The 13683-nt window shown below is 48.2% G+C and overlaps 2 protein-coding genes across 2 annotated transcripts; both read left to right on the forward strand.

Annotated features, from left to right (window-relative positions):
• Window positions 1-2478: 2478 nt before the first annotated feature.
• LOC127321982 (AT-rich interactive domain-containing protein 6) lies at window positions 2479-8889 on the forward strand. Its single transcript, XM_051350931.2, has 13 exons — window positions 2479-3389; window positions 3488-3527; window positions 5684-5736; window positions 5895-5940; window positions 6349-6441; window positions 6663-6782; window positions 6862-6913; window positions 6985-7051; window positions 7324-7390; window positions 7612-7662; window positions 7817-7909; window positions 8002-8135; window positions 8452-8889. Exons 1-12 carry the CDS (start codon window positions 2479-2481, stop codon window positions 8104-8106), a joined length of 1698 nt encoding a protein of 565 aa, XP_051206891.1. The 3' UTR covers window positions 8107-8135; window positions 8452-8889.
• A 3416-nt stretch (window positions 8890-12305) lies between these two features.
• LOC127321877 (high molecular mass early light-inducible protein HV58, chloroplastic) lies at window positions 12306-13215 on the forward strand. The gene is made up of 2 exons (XM_051350836.2): window positions 12306-12503; window positions 12591-13215. The coding sequence occupies exons 1-2, from the start codon at window positions 12387-12389 to the stop codon at window positions 13044-13046; spliced, it is 573 nt and encodes a 190-aa protein (XP_051206796.1). The 5' UTR covers window positions 12306-12386; the 3' UTR covers window positions 13047-13215.
• The last annotated feature ends 468 nt before the right edge of the window (window positions 13216-13683 follow it).

Below are 13683 nucleotides of genomic sequence, written 5' to 3' on the forward strand. Positions count from 1 at the left end.
AGATGAAGAATATGTTCACGAAGACACATTAAGTGAAAAGGCCACTAGTGCCTCTACCCCTATGACATCTCTCTTCGAATCTCCCAATGAGGACCTCTCTTTCAACCTCAACAAGTGCCTCATGGCCAAGACTTTCCAAGTTAACTACTTCATCCAAATCCACCTCCAAGACTATTGTTTCAGAGTGTGATGTTGAGAGTCTCAAGATAAAGAGAGAAATTATTAGTTTGGATGAATTTATCTCTAACTTGCAAGGTGAACCCAAAAAGCATGTCCAAGTTATCTTGGATAGGCTTGCACATGCCAATGATCTCCTTGATCTCAAGGAGAGATTTGAGAGAGAAAATGCCGAGTAACTTAGTGCATTAGATGGGAAGGCCCATGGAATCCCTGTGCCAAAAATAGAGGACCAAATAGGACATTGGATAACTTAGCGCATATCTAGCGATGTACCTAGAATTTGGCTACCCAAACCAAACCATATAAGGGTAGATGAGAAAGAAAGTTTTGGTATCCATTTTTTTCAACTATAAAGCATACTTAAAATTGGATACTCGTATTTCTTCGTGCTAAGACTAACATGTGAGTATCACCGAGACATTTGTGCATGAAATTGAGAGATCTCGCACCCACAATGGTGGAGACACTAATTGGCGAAAGGAAATCATGCACGGAAGTAGTTCAGGCGAGCTGGCAAACGAAGGCCACATTTGCGCACTACGACGGCTCAGGCAAACCGACCCATGAAACCCAATTTAAAAGAAAACACAACAATAATCTTGGGCTATCATCAATTACTCGACTAGTAATAGTGCACCAACACTGCTCTCATTCCCCCCCTGAACAGCTCTCAGCTTGCTACAGTTCTTGGCCTCTCCACCCTCATGGCCGGGCAGATCCGAAGCCACTCCGCCGGAATAGCCGGCCAGAGGCGGTGGAGGTGAAGCGCCGGAGTATATTAGGCTTAGTCTAGGTCTTCTCCTCCCCCCTTTTAGTAGTTTACCCTTGTGGATTTGGCGTGATGCCCGTGTTGAGGTGCTGGCGGTGGAGTCTGGGCTTCTCCCTGCTGCTGGCGGCGGTGCTGCAGCTGCTCGTGGTGCTCCGGCAGTCAGAGCCAGAGGCGAGCGGCGGCAGGTCGGCGCCATCCTCTCCAATAAAAGCCTTCTTCGAGTCACCAGATCTGGGCGAGTTCGTCTTGATTCCCCCTCTCTCTGGCCACCGCGGCGGTGGAGATTGGGAGGGGATCTCCGACGACACTGCTTTTGGCAGATCTGCTGGCTCCTTCTCTAGAGCTGATCTTCGTCGAGTGAAACACACGGTGACCAAGCCTGTCACCGTGATCCTTGGCCAACATGGTGGCCCGTTTTCATCTACCTCCATGGCGGAGGCCCTCTCGGTCGGCTGCTGGAGCTCGACATCGCGAGGGAGACAAGTGGTTCGTCCCCGTCTCTCTGGTGGTCGCTAGGGGCTTGACCTTGGCGTCGCAAAGAGCGTTCGAGCATCAAGCGCTCGGAACTCGGCGGAGACGCCTGGAGTTCGCCGACGGTGCGTGGCGGAGATTACCTTAGACCTGATTGCTTTTTCTCTCTTATTGTCAGGGTGGTTTTTGTAAAGTGGAAGGCCCCTTCTTCAAATTTTAGGTTTCTCAGGGCAAGAGATGTAAAGGGGCTTTTCTGTAAAATGTACCTGCCACTTGTTTCAATATAAGAGCTCCACCGGGGTCATCTGACCCCACTTATGTGCAAAAATAAATAAATAAATAGTGCACCACAACAAGATCGAACAAATTCACCACCTCATCATATTTTCTAAAAGTGTAACAACAAGATCTTATATTTTTGATGACGTGGTTATGCAAGATTCACCTATAATAGAAGCCACAAGCCTAATTGGACCGGAAGATAATCACCCCTTCATCCTACAACAATGTTTCAGAAAAATATCACACAAGAATAACCGCGTAGGCGCGGCTCATCATCTCGAAGTGCGTAATAGGGATGAGCTCATGGAGGCATATATCACGATGTTGTATCGCTCAAGAAAGAGCGGGACGTCGCAAGGGAGAAGCATAAGGAAGACAGACTTCTGGCTCGGCAGCCATAATTTGATTACCACAAATGGATACGTTGTTGGAGCTAGGTTTTGAGCTAAAATATCCAAAATTACAGTTTTTAAGTATTGGGTATGATGTTGGAGATGCTTTTGAGTTGGTTTTGCGTCAAGATCTGTGCACCGGTTGACGTGGGGACAGGATGGCGCAGATCGGTTTTGGAGTCTTTGGCTTCAAGTTTTACCAAGCCACCCACAACCAAAGCCAATCGGCCTCTTGTGTTCTGTCACTTCAAGCCCTCCTTCTCCCCTGTCCCCGTCCCGTCCCCTTCCTCACCCCAAACCCTAGCTCGCCCAACGCGCGTCGCCGCCACCGCTCCGCCGTGCCGGCCGTCTAGGTGCGGACTCAGCGGCATACGGCTGCGTGGGATGCCCAGCTTCGAGCCCGCCCCCGGTGAGGGTGGCCAGACCGAGGCCGCCGACACCGCCGATTCCGTGAACGATTCGGTAAATCCCGAAGCCGCGGAGGCGGAGGCGGAGGTGGAGCCGGAGGTGGAGGCTGAGGAAAAGGGGGAGGACGAACCCATGGTGGACGATGAAGAAGAAGACCACGCCGTTGGTTCTCCCAAGGTTTTGGCGGTGCCCGAAGAAGAGTGTGCTGAGGAAGACGGGGAGGAGCACAAGGCCGACGACCTAGTGGATGCACCTCCCACCGCCGTTGAGTCCGTGGATGCACCTCCCAGCGCCGTTGAGCCCGTGGATGTTTCGGCCAAGGCCGAAGGCAACGGCGTGGAGGATGCCCTGGTGGATGTTTCTGTGGCTGATCAGGTCAAGAGCGAAGCTCAGGAAAATCTGGGGACAGAGATGAAGGACGAGGCCCAGCAAAATGAAGAGGCTGAGATGAAGGGTGAAGAGGCTGAGATGAAGGATGACACCCGGGAAAATGAAGAGCCTGAGACGAAGGTCGACACCCAGGGAAATGAAACTGCTGAGATGGAGGTTGATAAAGCAGGAAATGGAGATGGGCACACCGAGGCCAAGGTGGATGGCGACAACGGCAGCTCGCTGAAAGAGGAAAGTGACATTGGTGGGGATAATAAGCAGGATGCCAACGGCGAGGATCAGCCAATGTCGGCGCCACCCGGAGAAGTTGGGGACCAGAACTTGTCTGACAAGGTCTCAAACAGCTCCTTCATGTTTGATTACACTAGTGGGGGCGATGACTCTGGGACGGAAGAGGAGCAGGCTGAGTTCATCAAGGAGCTTGAACGCTTCTACACGACAAAGTTAATGGAATTCAAGGCCCCAAAATTTTATGGGGAAGGGTTGAACTGCCTCAAGTTAGTACCACAATGGCTTCTCTTTATGTTTGGATGATAGGCGAGTTCTCATGGCTGCTGAATGGTTTGACATTATCTCCTTGATTTTGCTTTTTCAGGTTGTGGAGACAAGTAACTGGATTGGGTGGCTATGATCAGGTACTCATTTTCATGCCTTTGGGAAATTATGTCAGGGCATATCCTGGTGCTTTCTGTAGAACAATCTGGTCTAGAAACATGAATGAAGATGATAATATTACACTCGCCGTTCACATTTCTTGTTTGTTTACTATTGAATTTTAATTTGAATATGCTTGCCCCCTGCACATAGGCATAGAGCACTAATTTAACACCTTCTGCCTCTGTTACCTTTGTTATGCACTTATGCTATCATCATACTCATATATATAATTCGTGCGTCTATTATTCTGCCCAATTTGTTTGTACCATATGCCTCTTCTGAACATCAGATTCTCTTAACTGGAGACACAATAGACAAAATATGAACCACTATTTTAATATGATATTTCCCCTTTTATTCTCTTCTTTTATATGGTGTTTAGAAGGTAATATATCCTGTGCATCCGGTCAGCATCGTGTATCCCTTCGTTTTCAACTTCACGATCAAAATCTAGGGAGAAAAGTCAGCATCTATTTTCATAAACATGCTTGCTCACCACCGCTCCACCCTGTAGCAGAAATCTGTATTTTGTAGAAAACCCCCTGGACCCTGCGCTAGATCGTGCCCATGAATTATGCGATCCCGCCGGCAGAAATTCAGTTGCAGAATCACTTTGGGCAGAGTTGGAATGAAAGCAGATTAGTACTAATGTTCATGCGGCTGTCCTAGTCTTGTGAAAGAGGTCAATTACTTGCTTTATGGCAATGCGGAGGTCCTCCTTCGTTGGACTGGGGGCGCCTTTGAGGTCGTTGCCTGCAGCAGCGACGGGATGCCGCCGGGCTTGAAGACTGAAGTCGAGCTTGGCGACGTGCAGATTCATGGTGCACACCCTCCATCGGATACACCTCGCCTAGCCACTTTCCATGTCCGTGGCACCCCTCAGCGCCTCCTCCCGCAGTAGCTCGCTGGTGGCGGTGCCGAATCTCTTCGACTCTGTACCAGTGCAGGGTCTTGCCGATCATGTCGAAGGTGGCGCCGGCCTTTAAGCGCGCCGGGCGGAGGAAATTGAGGAGGACGGTTGCATCCGTAGTCTCGTCGCCCGGTTAACGGCAGGGGAATTCAAGGCCATGAGCGATTTGGTGTCAGGGGAGCACGGGGATTAGAGGGTTAGGAGAATTTTCGCAAAAGGGAGACGTTGGTTAATTGTGGAAGCGGGCAGGTAATTGCAAATGTTCCGTTGACTCAACGCAAGGCACATGATTTAGATCGCTCGACCAGAAATGAACGGGTGCAGGGACACATGAATTTGTTGGATTCACAAGATATGTTGTCGTGTTTAGAATCCTTGTCAACCATTTAATTGATTATGTAATTATTTTTTGTCTGTCAACAATGACTAGTGGTCCAGATCTACCACCAGTATAAAAATAGGGTGAGATTTCATTCAGTTCTGTTGGTAATAGAAATGCTACCAGAGATATCCCTCTTACGTGTCTAATGCAGCCAGTGAGGCATTCCTCCTCCCGTGATCCTGCCTGGTACTATTTATTACTCCCTCCGCCCCGAAAAGGATGTCGCAGATTTGTCTAAATTTGGCTGTATCTATACACTAAACTTAGACAAATATGCGATATCCTTTTCGGGACGGAGGGAGTATCATATTTTGTTTATTCAGCAAGTGGGTTGCGAATGATAGATTTAACAAAAGCAATTGTAAGAATCACTCCAGAGGTGAAAAAGTTAACCTTATCGCGCAAATCAATAATAGCTTATTGAGCAAATAAATAATAATTAATAAGGTGTTCAAACAAACCAAAATTTATATTTTTGGCAAGACAGAACACCAATCTGAACAATATATTTACCATTTGCAGAGTAAGCAATGACACCAACTATAGTTTTTAATGATGAAATTCACCACGAGTATAGACATACACAACTAGGCTATTTGAAATTCACCAAGCCGGCTGCTAAAGGGGAAAATCATGTGTTGTGCATGACCCAATGTAGCTTTTCTTTTTCCTCTCGAGAATATGTGTAAGGTATATTTAGGCTATTTGACATTTCCTGGTTTGACTATAGAAGTATGCATGTATTTACTTCTAACTTTCTATCTTAGTGTTTGTGTGTAAGTTTGTTGTATAAGCTTTGGCCAGTATGGGGTTTCAATCTTCCTTACGAGTTGCATCAACAGGTGACATCATGCAAACTGTGGCGTCAAGTGGGAGAGTCATTCAAACCTCCAAAGTATGATTTTGATCAATTCTTTTCTGCAAGAATTCCATCATGGCTTTCACATTTGATGAATATCTATTTAAATTGTGCAATGAGGGAATTGAACTTAGTTGACATAAGCTGTTCTTTCTGTACCCTCTCCTGTCATGTGACCTACATGTTTTATGCAGGACATGCACAACTGTTTCATGGACCTTCCGTAACTTCTATGAAAAGGTACCTCTATAGATTCTTGGAGATGATTGTCATCGTTTATAATTCCTTACTTTCAGTGTTCTTGTGGTTGAATCCTGTCACACGCTATAACGATGATGGTAATTGCTTGAACAAGACCTTTTGCGCTTACGCAGGTTCTGTATGGTTTTTGTAAAACACGTTTACCAGGTCAATTTAATGTAATTCTTTGGAACTTTTCCCAACTTGACATAGAATCATGCCCTAGGTCCAATCTCTATAACCGGCGATTATGTTGAAACTTAAGGCTAGATGTTATGGGGATTAGGTTTTCCCTTTAGTGCCAGAATGCAAATGTAGTTTGTGTTCTCAGCAGAGGGGAGAAAATGAGACTACAAGATATTTCTGAACCCTTGTTTCCTACAGACTTCATCATTTGTTTCCCTGCAGGCACTCCTTGAATACGAGAAACACAAAATTGAAACAGGCGAGTTCCATGTGGCTGCATCTACTTTAACAGATCGAATTGCTTCTGATAGTCAGGTACATGTTATGGTTTATATATGAGGGTAGCTATTGTATTATCTTCAATCAAATAGAGAGGACCCATGTGTAACTAACTAATTTAATAAAAAATGTTTCAGAAGCAGTAAAAGTTCATGTCCAAACCTTTGATCATCCTATGTAGAAAGTAGTGAGTGGGAAAGTATTTTTGTAGATGGGCAAGTTTTGAGCTTGAGCACCGAGGTTCTAATTTTCTACAGGTGGGTGGAAGCCAATTAGGATCTGGAAGAGCTAGAAGAGAATCTGCAACTCGTGCTATGCAAGGCTGGCATTCTCAGCGCATGCTCGGCAATGGTGAAATCGCTGATCCAGTAATTAAGGTATCTGTTGCTTTAACCTTTTCAAAGGTCATTAGTGATCCACATTTTGCTGTATAGATAACTCCATTTTCTCTTTCAGGACAAAGCGGTTATGCCTGCCCTGAAGAAGGATAAAAATTTGAAAAGCAGTGGTAACTTTTCGGGGCATCATTTGTTAGTCATCTATTTTCGTAAATAGTTTATTGACCACTGATTCATATAGGTTCGGCCAAGAGGAAAAAGACACCAACCTTGGAAGATGAGAGGCCAATCAAATCTGAGAAGCTACAGTAAACCTCTTCTTTTGAGCTCTTTATAACCATCAACAAAATCATCCAGAATTTTTCATTCTACTGCTGTGGACAATCATTATGAACTCTGCAATATTACCAGCCCATAGTTTTCATTCTGTTCTTTTGCACGGCATACTAGAATTACAGCCTTTACAAGTTACAAGCCCTATACACTCAGCCAACTAGGCTTGCCATGCCAGTAGAATAGATCATTCCCTCTAATCTCCTTTCTTGAGTTTGATTGGATGAATATGATTGCTATTTGGCAGAAATGACTCGACAGTAGTTGACATGGGCCCCCCTGCTGACTGGGTGAAGATAAATGTCCGGAGAACTGTAAGTATCACATTTTTATTTAGTTAATCAAATCTCTGTTGTTTTAGTATATTTGTACCATGTTCCCACAAATCTCAGCCCCAATAGTTCTCAGTAAAATTTTAAAAATTCTTAAGTCGTGCCAGCAAATTGCTTATTCTATCTGAAATTTGTAAATCTCAGTTAGATCATGTGGATATTATGTGTTTTATTTATGAAAGAAAACTTTGGTTTCCTTGCAGAAAGATTGTTATGAAGTCTATGCATTGGTTCCTGGCCTTCTTCGTGAAGAGGTAAGTAAAAAAAAATCTTTCAGTTATAGAGGGTGCACTGTAGTTATGCATTAGCGTTTTAGCTTTTAAGCATACCTTTGTAGTTTTCCGTCCATGCTACAGACGTTGGAATGATGATATTGCTTATAAATATACCCTAATACATGTTTTGCAGGTACATGTTCAGTCAGATCCTGCTGGTCGTTTGATAGTTACTGGAGAGCCTGAGCAACTAGATAATCCTTGGGGTGTTACTCCATTCAAGAAGGTCTGTCAAGTTTTTTTACTTTTTATTCTAATGAATGATGATTTTAGTTTACGCCAGATATTTTGATACTGAAAATGGTATACACTCTACAGGTCATTAGTTTGCCCTCCCGCATTGATCCTCACCAAACCTCGGCAGTTGTCACTCTCCATGGGCAGCTATTTGTTCGTGCACCGTTTGAGCAGTCAAAATCGTGAAGCTCTACTTGATGAAGTAGAAAATCCATGTATGCCTTTTTGCAAAGACACATCAAATTATGCTTATTTTATTTGGGAATGCTATCATCTGAACATAAAATGGATATATTAAGATGCATTTTAGAGGATGTTAGTAAAAAATGGAACCACACGTTTGGATGGTCTCTTGTGCTTCAGCAGCTTATGACAGTTTCATGGGTCATATCTCATAATTCATAAATGATTAAACCAGAAAGGAAATTGCTGGACTAATAAGTTGGAGTGGACCTGTGTTTGTCATTATCATTTGCATATTGAATACTTATTTCCTACTACAAGAACCTTGGCTAACTTCCTCTCCCGTAGGTTGCCATGTTGGTGGGATTATGTGATGGTTGCATGTGCCAAGAAGTTTGCCTACCCTGGTCTTTGTTCCAGTCTAGTTCCTTTGTGCTTCAAGGCTCTTCAGCGATGTTGTATGTTCTGTGTATTGATCGATTCTAACTAATTAGATGGCTTAGTCCTGTGCATTGCCTGTGACATTTAGCGTAAGGTCCAACCTCCCAAGTCTATTGTAGCCTAGAATCCTGATGGTCAAATGTTCATGGTTTATTTGTTCCTTTTCTTTCCGTTTAACCATAAAGGGATGATGATGGTTTGTAGTGTCGTAGCTTTTTTTCCTAATACCTGAGTATGTCATACCCTTCAGAACAGTGGCAGGAGGAGTTCTCAGTATATGCCATGTATCTGTTGCCTGTGGTGTGTACCTGTTATATAGACAGAATTTGTGGCATCCCCTTGAAATATCTTTCTCCTGCTGTGGTAAAGGTTTTTTTTTTTGAACATTGCTGTGGTAAAGGGTTTATTGTTACTGAATTGTGTCAGGTAATAAAAATGCGGGGATAGGGTGGCCTCTCGTCGGAGGGCTGCACCTGAAGACCTGAATTGCTTTTTAAAATTTCCCAGCCTAAATGGCTGGGCCTTGTTAGGCCCGCCGTCGTTGTATATGGACCAGGCTTAGAGCATGTCTAGCATGCCTCTTTACTTTTCTGCCCCGTATTTCGCCGCTTTTTTGCTCCGTATAAAAAAAATGCTCGTAGATACACTGCTTCGTCTAGCAGACCCCGTATTTGACCCCGTATATTTGTAAATTTAAAACCCCGGAAAGCTTGTTCATTCATAGTTTGTCGATCATACATAGGAATCCATACATAGGAATCGACGTATCTACATACAAAATGCGCGATCATGCGCGATCATGGATCGTGACTTCTAGTCGGAGAGGTCGATGATGAACCCGTCGGCCTCCGCCTCCGCCTCCTTCACGGCGGCGATGGCCGCCGCCCTATCTTCCTCCTCCGCCCTCTTCCTCTCGTCGGCGTCCTTGAGGGACTCTTCAATCGCCTTCAAGAAGGCGGGGTCCTGGTCCTCGTCTTCCTCCTCCTCCTCGCCGGCGAGCGGAGCACCTCCGCCGCTGGTGCTCCCGATGGTCGCCCTCCATGCCTCGTTCACCCGGCGTTGGCGCTCCCACTCGGCGCGCCACGCCTCGAACTTGGGGCCGCTCATCGGTTTGAGCGGCGGGTCCTCGTGGTACCAGCGGCCGCCCCGCGTGAAGTCACGGAGCTTCGGCGGGACGAACGCGCCGCCGTCGTACTTGCAGGCCGCGCGGCGGCTCCCGGCGGCGGATCTTTTGCATTGAAGCCGCCATGCATCCTCCACGTTGTCCGGCGAGCGGGATCGCTTCGATCCGCTCGCCGGCGAGGCGGTACTGCGGCGGCGGGAGTCCATGCCGGAGGTGGGGTGGAATGCAGCGCGGGGGAGTGAGGAATTTCTCGCCGGAGCAGGATGGAGGAGGCGGCGGCGCACGGCGGAGCTAGGGTTGCGAGTGAGGGGTTAACCCCTCACTCGCACCTGCGCCCAGTATAAGTAGGGGGCGGCGGGGCCGATTTCCTGGGCCCCGTATTCCACCGAAACGGGGCGGCCCGAATACGGGACCTGCTAGACGGCCCTAACCGCGCCTACCCCGTATCTCGCCGGAATTTTACAGGGTGGGCGGGTTAAAAGGGGCCTGTTAGACATGCTCTTAGGCTTAGACGAGCAATGCCCACCCTTGGCATGGGCCATCTCACGGCTCTAATGCCGCAGTTTTGCCTCAATGAACCTGCGGTACAGCTGAAGCCCATGTATATGTACATTCGTAAACTCAGATTGAAATGTAGAGACCTTAGTCTAGGTTCTAGTCACGCTCTCCTCCCCCCCCCCCACCGCTCTCCTCTCTCCTTCCTCCTTGAGAGTACACCAGGTGAGGCCGGGCCGACCCTGAGCCCTCTCCGGCGGCGCTGCCGGTCGGAGATGGCAAAGGGGAGGCGCTGAAGTTGTAGATAGGTCTAGGTTTAGGTGTCTTGGCGGCTTGCCGGTAGTTTGGAGTAGGGCACGAGATCTCTGGGGTCAGGTCTGGTGCATCCTGGTGTGGTGGCCCTGCCTCGTCGTGCTCCGGTGGCTGGAGAAGGCGAGCTCCTCCACCTCGGGGATCTCCGTCAATAAGATCCTTTTCTGTTGCTTCTGGATTCGTTGTGCTCCGCTGCACTGCTTTCCTCCTCTGGCTGGCCATGGAGGCGAGGAGAAGAGGAAGCCAGTGGGTAGCTGAACGGATCCTGGAATCAGCCGGGGGTCAGCTTCTTCTCTGGTGCTTCGACGCGGTGCCAGGCAATCGCAGGTGAGGTCCTTCCATATGCTCCCGAGGTGGGAGATGGGGAAGCTCTCTGCATCTGTGAGGCCCCCCCTCCAATAAGCGTCTTTGCCTCTTCTTCGATGGAGGCCAACCACTGTCGGTGCTCCTCTCGTCCGACCCCGGTGGCGAGGGAGAAGAGCATCCGGCGGTGGGTCTGGCGACCAAGCAGAGGAGGTGCCTTGGGATTGGGAGTCCTTGCGCAAATCATGCGGCGACCGTCGTCGTCGCCGCGATCTTCGGCCATTCTGGCGGCCTGATCTCAACCTCCACAGCGGAGGTCTGTGGAACCGTCGCCAGAGCTCGCCCCGCCCAGGAAATCAAGTGGTTCGTCCCCGATATCCTCGGCGTAGCTGGCGGTGGATTCCAAGCGCTAGAGAAGAGCTCGCGAGCAGGCTGCTCTCTGATCTCGGCTACAAAGCCTCGAGGTCGCCGGCGTTCTGGTGGTGGAGAAGCCCATGTCCTCGATTGCTTTTCACAATCTTTTTACAGGGTGTTTTCTGAAAAAAAGGATGTCTTATCTTCAAATAATAGGTTCATTAGGGCAAGTGTTGTAAAGGGCCTCTTTGTAATTCTGTACCTGCCACGTCATCTATAAACTTCCCAGCACTATTAAAAAAAGTCTAGGTTCTAGCCTTCTATGTGTAACAAATAAGTGTGTGACTAATTCTTGTAGAGCAACATCATCAAATTTTAGTTGCAAATCACTATTAGCGAGCCACGAAGCAAATCTAACAGGTAAAAGACATTTTTTTTTTTTGTAATTGTAGCCTCACTTATAACTAAAAAATATTAGGTGCAATCTTACTTGCAGCTGAAAAATCTTAGTTACATCCTATTTTGCAACTTAAGTGTACGAATCGGGTGTAAATCTGAAGCAATTCCCAACAAATAAGATACTCACTCTGTTCCATGAAAGTTATGTGAGGTTTATCAAAATTTGATGTATCTAGGTGCTACTTATTGTTATTGTATAGGTATATACTAGATTTAGATGAATTTCAGACTATTTTGGTGGGATGGAGGGAGCACGTACTAGTAAGCAATACGCCAATACCTTCACGTCCAGCTTCTCCATGAACGTATTGCATACGCACCCAGGCCGATACAAATCAACCACGGCTGTACGCGCGTGCTGACGCGTGGGCCATGGCACAAGTATCTGGACGTCCTGCACGCATCCACAGTCTTGTGCTTTCTGGATTCTTCCGCCGTCCGTGGAGTAGACTTGTGCCACTTTCCCTAGCACTTTTTGGCGAGCTCCGGAGCCTCTCTGCATGGTGGTCTCGACGTCCACGTCCTAACCCGGCTCTCACTGTGTACTACAAGTTCGACCCGTTCACGGCTGGGGAGTGCCCGCCGACGTGGCCACCGCCGCGGCCACCGGCCACCTCCTCACGGACGGGATCGCTCCTCCCCTCGTCCTATAAAACCGCTCACTCACCACTCCCAGCAACACAGCATACAACAACGAAGTGTAGTCGATTCTTGCTACCTGCTTCGATCTTTACTTCCTCGATCCTGTTAATTAGCTTTTCTTTCTCTTCCCGTGCACTCTTCACCGCTACGAGTAATGGCAACCATGGTGGCCTTGAACTCCTTCGCCAGTGCCTCAGTCGTCGGCCGCTCGGCCGTCCGCTCACCGGTCGTGCTGCGCCGGCGCGCCCTTGTCGTCAGGGCCCAGGCCGAGGTAAGCCTTCTCGTTACCAGACTCTGCCATCAGAACTTGTACTCGTATGCGTGTTACCGTGCTGACTCATGATACCCTGCACTGCAGCCGGACATGGATCCGAAAAAGGAGACGACCGCTGAGACCTCCACCCCGAGCTCAACCCCGACCCCGACCCCCATGCCGGCGGCACCCAAGCCCAAGGCCAAGGCTAACCCCTCGGTCTGGGACGCGCTCGCCTTCAGCGGCCCGGCGCCGGAGCGCATCAACGGCCGGCTCGCCATGTTGGGCTTCGTGGCGGCTCTCTCCGTGGAGGCGGCGCGCGGTGGCGGCCTCCTCGACCAGGCCGGCAGCGGCGCCGGCCTTGGCTGGTTCCTGACAACCGCGGCGGTGTTCTCCGTGGCGTCACTGGTGCCGCTCCTCCAGGGCCAGAGCGTCGAGAGCAAGTCCAGCGGCGTCTGGAGCGCCGACGCCGAGCTCTGGAACGGCCGCTTCGCCATGCTCGGACTCGTCGCGCTCGCCGTCACCGAGTTCATCACCGGCACGCCCTTCGTCAACGTCTAGATTAAGCTAGAATTGTTACGGCCCCCGTACCGTACGTGCATGTACATATTGATGGTCATGCTGAGCAAGTTGTAAACCATATGTTCATTTTTGATGGTCACGGATGTGTTTGTAAGATTTTTGGAATATAGAAATAGGGGATGAATGAATCAAGTCGATCTCATCTAAACTTGCTACCTTCAATTGCGGATCTAAGGTTTTCAGAATAGATACTCATAGTTACTATTTTTTTCCTGAGTAAAGGTCAAAGTACCACCGTTTTCTTGTAGGTTTTCAGGCACGTCAGATTTTAGTCAACTTAAGATTTAGCTAAATCATCAGGTGACATCATTCAAGTCTCGGTTACAGCCGGGATGCAACTCATAGTCCAACACAAATCTCAAAACAAATTCAGTGGTCTAGATATTTTTTAACTGGGGAATTATCAGCTGCAGCCCATTTGAAACTAGGAAAACCTGAGTTGCAACCCACATGCATCGATCATAATAGCACAGAGCCGCACATCAAATCTAATGGCTGAAGAGTCGACTAAAACCGTGCGCCGCTGGGAATCCTCCTCCCACCGCCTTCCATCAGGCCGTCCCCTCCCCCACCAATTCTCGCCACCGTCGGGCGAAGCCCGGATGGCATTGGTGGC

This window comes from Lolium perenne, chromosome 2, assembly GCF_019359855.2.
Source record: "Lolium perenne isolate Kyuss_39 chromosome 2, Kyuss_2.0, whole genome shotgun sequence".
Classification (NCBI taxonomy): Eukaryota; Viridiplantae; Streptophyta; class Magnoliopsida; order Poales; family Poaceae; genus Lolium; species Lolium perenne.